The 6,552-nt window shown below is 39.6% G+C and overlaps 1 protein-coding gene across 1 annotated transcript; it reads right to left on the bottom strand.

Moving 5' to 3' along the window:
• Nucleotides 1-5,033: 5,033 nt before the first annotated feature.
• Nucleotides 5,034-5,864, bottom strand: LOC141167337 (olfactory receptor 8D1-like). The gene has a single exon (XM_073654758.1). The coding sequence runs from the start codon at nucleotides 5,862-5,864 to the stop codon at nucleotides 5,034-5,036; it is 831 nt and encodes a 276-aa protein (XP_073510859.1).
• Between the last annotated feature and the right edge of the window lie 688 nt (nucleotides 5,865-6,552).

Here is a 6,552-nt window from a genome sequence, read left to right on the forward strand (position 1 = left end):
TTAGAACCACTCTCCATAATCTTTGAAAATTCTTGGAGAACAGGAGAAGTCCCAGAAGACTGGAGAAGAGCAAATGTTGTTCCTATCTTCAAAAAGGGGAAGAAGGTGGACCCAGGGAACTATAGGCCGGTGAGTCTGACTTCTATACCAGGAAAGATCTTTGAACAAATTATTAAACAACATGTATGTAAGTACATGGATAGGAATGAAGTGATTAACCAGAGTCAGCATGGGTTTGTAACTAACAAGTCATGTCAGACTAACTTAATTTCCTTCTATGACAGAATCACTGACTGGGTGGATCAGGGAAATGCTGTAGATATAGTATATCTTGACTTCAGCAAAGCATTTGACAAAGTATCTCACACCATCCTTATTGAAAAAATGACCAAGTATGCAATGGACCAGGCAACTGTTAGGTGGATTCATAACTGGCTTAGTGATCGGACTCAAAGGGTGGTTGTAAATGGCTTCACATCCAGCTGGATGAATGTCTCAAGTGGGGTACCACAGGGCTCCGTCCTGGGACCTGTATTGTTCAACATCTTTATCAATGATTTAGATGAAGGAATTGAGGGTAAACTGATTAAATTTGCTGATGACACAAAGCTAGGAGGGATAGCTAATACTAGAGAAGAGAGAGAGAGGATTCAAAAAGACCTAAATAAACTGGAGCAGTGGGCAGCAACCAACAGAATGGTTTTTAACAGGGAAAAATGCAAAGTACTACATCTGGGCAATAAAAATGAAAAAAGCATATACAGAATGGGAGGAATAGAGCTAAGCAACAGTACATGTGAAAAAGACTTAGGTATACTAATAGATCATAGACTGAACATGAGTCAACAGTGTGATGCAGCAGCAAAAAAGGCAAATACAATTCTGGGATGTATTAACAGAAGCATACAGTCTAGATCACGTGAAGTCATTATCGGTCTTTACTCCTCTTTGGTCAGACCTCATCTGGAATACTGTGTACAGTTTTGGGCACCACATTTTAAAAAGGACATAGACAAACTGGAGCAAGTTCAGAGAAGAGCGACCAGAATGGTGACTGGTCTGCAAACCATGTCCTATGAGGAACGGTTGCAGGATTTGGGAATGTTTAGCTTGCAAAAAAGAAGACTGAGAGGAGACTTAATAGCTGTCTACAAATATGTCAAGGGCTGTCACATTGTAGAAGGATCATCTTTATTCTCATTTGCACAAGGAAAGACTAGAAGCAATGGGATGAAACTAAATGGGAGGAGATACAGATTAGATATTAGAAAAAACTTTTTGACAGTTAGGGTGATTAATGAGTGGAACAGGCTGCCACGAGAGGTGGTGAGTTCCCCTTCAATGGACGTCTTCAAACAGAGGCTGGACAGACATCTGTCTGAGATGATCTAGTGAATCCTGCTTTGAGCAGGGGGTTGGACCAGATGACCCAGGAGGTCCCTTCCAACTCTACCATTCTATGATTCTATGATTCTATGATTCTAATACTCTTATGGCCAGGAGGGCCCAAAATAGCCAAGTGGGCTAGATTTTTGATTTTTTGTTTTATTTTTGTTGTGCCTGTTGCGCTCTGTTCAGCTGGATCAAGGGTGCCAGAGCAGCTGGAGGATTGTGCACCCTCAGCAATGGACTGCTGGAAATGTGCTGGATTGTGTTCTACCTCTCTCTGTACCTGTTTTTTACAGACATCCAAACTGAGCTGTGAAGTTCACTCCCTATCTAGCGCCGCAGTCTTTGTCATTTTTATTAGTTTGAAACTAGCTTTAAGTTGGGGGATTGGGGAGGCCACACATACCAGGATTAGGGAGGCCACACATACCAGGATTGGGGGATAAGGGAGGCTACACATACCCGGATTGGGGAATTGAGGAGGCTACACATACCAGGATTGGGGGATTGAGGAGGCCACATATACCAGGAATGGGGAGGCCACACATACCAGGATTGGGGGATTGGGGAGGCCACACATACCAGGTTTGGGGGATTGAGAAGGCCACACATACTAGGATTGGGGGATTGAGGAGGCCACACATACCAGGATTGGGGGATGGGGCGGGCATGCATACCAGGTTTGAGTGATGGGGGCCATGCATACCAGGATTGGGGGATTGTAAAGGATGGAAAGTTGTGAGGGGGGGGGTCAATTAGAGCTTCTGCTATGGGGCCCCATGATTTCTATGTATGCCTCCTGTTTTTGGTCTCCCTGATTTGTTGCATGAAGTCAAAGGGAGTGTACTAAGAATCCTCATCTATTGGCCTAAGTGAACAGTGGATTCAAAGAACAACTCCAGCTTAGGGACTTGTCCTCTCCTGTGTTACACAGACAGCACTTTCAGAGAACTTGATCTCATTTAAAATAGGATGAGACTAATAAACAATCTGTACATCACTTTATTTATAAATTATACTGTCTTACTCCCAAGAAAATTACTCCAAATTACCACTCCTCCCTTCTGCCTTACTTGCTGTCCACTGCCTGCTGTCAAGTGTAATCCTTCTCTAACAGCAGAGTCACCAAGACTTACAAGAAGTGCGAGCCAGTCTTTGTCTCTTTATAAGAAGTGTGGATTTATCTTTGCCTCCCTATATGAAGTGGGAGCAGGTGCTTGTCTCAAATAGCAAATGTGGTTGGGTCTTTGCAACTGGTTATAAATATGTCTACGAATTCTATTTTTTTATTTTAGACCATCCTAAAAATATTTACAGTGACACCCAATGGCCACAGAAATTATTATTTTCAATTAAGTAAAATGAATAGTAGTCATGCTGAGGACTTCTTCGGAAAGCCTGAATTGAACTGCACTTGAAAATGCATTATCAGTCTACAATTTTGATCCCTTTCGGCCTCCATAGCCCACTTACTGAACCTTTGACATGCTGTTTTTTTTTCTTCTTTACGTGACAGTTGCAATCCATCATATCCATACCTGATGGAGAGTTTGGTTCAAAGTCGAAAGCACATTAGTTTTTAGCACTTTTAATACCTAATAGCTTATTGGATGCTATTATTTTACTTTATGTAACTAATAAATAAGCTAATTTAGGAAGAGAATCAATCTCTGCGCATTCTGATACCAACTGACAACGCTTGATAGAACCTCATTATTCTACTAATGAAATTCATCTGCTATACCCATGGTACCCCAATCCAGGTATCCAGGGAGGTCCAGATAAAGAGGCAGCCATCAACCAGCAATTACAGAATTCTGCTAAGATTTTTCACATAACTTAGGTAAGCACAGACATATCTCTTCTCCTCTCTCTCTTTTAACCTAACTATATTCCCTAGGGAGCACCTCCCTATCTCTCCCCTTTTTTATTGCATATAGTACTATTTTTCTTTTCTACAGGAAGCGGGGGCTGGTCTTTGTCTCTCTATAGGAAGTGTGGGTGGGTCTATGACTCTACAGGAAATGGAGGTGTTTCTCTGTTTCTCTCCAGGAAGTGAGGGCAGGTCTCTGTCTCTCTATAGAAAGAAGGAGTAGATATTTTTGCAAGTGTGGTGGGTCTTTGTCTCTACATAAAAGTGGGGGGTGTCTCTCTGTTTCTCTACAGGAGGTTGGGGCTGGTCTTTGTCTCTATATAGGAAGCCTGAGTGGGTGTTTGACTCTACAGGAAGTGGGGGCTTGTCTCTGGTTCTCTACAGGAAGTGGGGCAGGTCTTTGTCTTTCTATATGAAGTGTGGGTGGATCTTTGACTTTACAGGAAGTAGTGGCATATTTATATTTCTCTACAGGAAGGCGTGTTTCTGTTTCTCAAAAGAATGAGGGGGAGGTCTCTGTCACTCTATGAAAAGTAGGTGCAAGTCTTCTACCTCTCTTTAGGAAATGGGGGCTGGTCTTTATCTCTCTAGACAGGAACTGGCAGCAGTTTTTTTGTGTCTGCTTCTGGTCTCCTTTCAACCTGTGTATAGGTATATTCTTGTAGTAGGATTAAGCCATGATTTTCTACAAGTTTTCTGTGAAAGAACAGGTTCACTTAAATTGCTATTATGGGGATAATGTAGGAAAAAAATACCATTTATGATGCATTTAGATGAGCTGATAATCAGCAAACAAGTGTTTGTAAGAATTTCCCTTCAAAATAATTAATCTGTGCTGTAAATCACCTGACAAATGATCAAATTGCCAATTCATTGACTTATTGGCTCTAATGTGCTGACAAAAAAAATCACTGTTTTGGCAATATATCGCCCCATCTAAATAAGGAATGTGCTACTGATAACATAACACTATATGGAGAAACAAGGATCATATTAATGATAGTTTTGTTTGTGTTAACAAGTAGGTAAATGAGTTCTGAATTATAGTCAATCAGCACTGGTTAAGATCAATTGATGGGATAAAATGGGCATGTCTAAATGCATCATTACCCTCAAGTTTCCCTTAGGATTGCATGTGACTACTGAGGTTCCCAGCAAGAAGATACTTTTTGATCAGCTTACTGTCATGGAAAACAAATGGACCAAAAAAGTTGTAACCTGGCATCCATTGGAAATAGTGAAAAAATATGTTTATTTAATTTTCAGCAAAATTAAAGAATCAGAAACACACATGACCGCCATATATGTTTTGAGATCCTGTGATTCCTTTATCATAGAAAATACTTTATTTACTTTTTATGACGGGTGCCTGATTGCAATTTTTTGTCCATTTTTAGCTATTCTCTTGAGGATACTGGCCTAGAGTCCTCCGAACATTTTTGTTGTTCATGGTAGTGACCTGAAAATTCACTTGTTTATGGATTTGTCTTAATGTCAAAGAACTCTTCTAACAAGTAGGGATTTCCATTAACTGGCAACATCTTTACCTTCCTTCCTTCTAATATTTACCTTAAAGGCCAAATAAGGACAAAACCATAAATTAATTTGTGTTCACGACAACTAAGGGTTACACCAGCTCAGTGAAGTACCAGGGGCTCATCCAGGAACCCTAGGATCTGATGCAATATTACAACCAGCCCAAGGCTCCAGTAGAAGACGACCCCACTTGGAGCTTAGTTTAGAGCAAATCATTTCTCGTATTTTGATAATGCTAAACTAATGTTGAGCGTCTTATAACAGTTTTCAAGGCTCTTTTTACATCTTTGTTCCTTAAGCTGTATATCAAGGGATTTAACATAGGGATGACATTGGAAAAAAGGACACTTATTATTTTGCGTTGATCCTGTGTAAGAGAAGCTCTTGGCATCATATAGAGCGTGAAAATCACTGAATAGAACAGAATGACGGTGGTGAGGTGGGAGGCGCAAGTGGAGAAGGCTTTATGTTTCCCACTCAAAGACTCTATCTTGGAAACAGTATTAATTATAAAGATGTAAGAGAGCACAGTGGGCAAGAAGCAAGTGGTCAAGAACAATGCTCCTTCAAACAATATGATGTTTTGGGTAGAAGCTGTACTGGTGCAGGAAAGTTCTAGCAATACAGCAACATCACAAAAAAAGTGATTGATGACATTGGAAGAGCAGTAGACATTTTGAGATGTTGTGAGAGATATAGGTATACAAAAGATAAAGCCACAAAGCCAAATGGTCAAGGAGGCTACTCTACAAAATCTCCTGTTTAGGGTCATATGATAATGTAGAGGTCTACAAACTGCCACGTAACGATCATAAGACATGACTGTGAGGAGGAAATATTCAACCGAGGTAAAAGCGACAAAGAAAGTATACTGGATTACGCATTCTGAGTGAGACAATGTGCTACTGGCCATGACGAAGATGTATATCAGCTTTGGAGAAGTGACAGATGTGTAGCTAATGTCCAAGAAGGCCAAGTTAAACAAGAAGAAATACATGGGTGTCAGCAACAAAGCACTCAAAGATATAAGAGCAATGAGGAAGAGGTTTGCCATCAATGTGGTCATATAGGACAAGAGAAAAAACAACATAATTAAAATTTGAAAAGAAGGAAAATTGGAAAACCCAACAATGATGAAATCGGAATGCATTGTTCGATTGTTGAGTGTCATTTCTTATGCTTTCAATGTTCATGAAGGCTTCAGTGAGATCACCTGTTTATGAAGATCCATAGTTTTTCTGCCATATTTCTATGTTAAAAATAGAGATGCTATAATTTGAAGCAAAATAATGATTAAAGTCAACAGGAGACAAGCAGTTCAATCAATCAAAATACACCTACAGTAAATGGTGTGAAACTACACTCATTAAGGGAACCTGTCACCATAAAAATGCTAATAATGCCAAAATTCAGCTTAACCTAGCAAAAATCTGGAATCAAATATATATTCATTTACAGAATGTATTCATGTTTGCTTATAAGGGCAAAATACCAATGTGGTCATATCCACAGATATAAATACACCAATTAGAAAAAATATGACCCAAAAAAACAAATAAATAAGTAAAATCAAATGTAAGTAGAAAAAAAGTCCAAAAGCAGCACAAAAAATATATTCAGGTGCAAAAGCCCCCCAAGTATACTGTATACCAAACATCCAAAAAAATGGAGGCAGCACTCAATCGTGGAGTCAAAAATAGTTACTTTAATAGCCCATGTGGTTGTGGCTATTAAAATATACATATATATAAATA

Source organism: Phyllobates terribilis, unplaced genomic scaffold, assembly GCF_046119375.1.
Source record: "Phyllobates terribilis strain yellow unplaced genomic scaffold, ASM4611937v1 Scaffold_11__3_contigs__length_659146591, whole genome shotgun sequence".
Classification (NCBI taxonomy): Eukaryota; Metazoa; Chordata; class Amphibia; order Anura; family Dendrobatidae; genus Phyllobates; species Phyllobates terribilis.

Bases quoted from the DNA above. Each gene is read 5' to 3' on its own strand.
- LOC141167337 (XM_073654758.1), bottom strand. From the start codon at position 5,864: ATGACCACATTGATGGCAAACCTCTTCCTCATTGCTCTTATATCTTTG.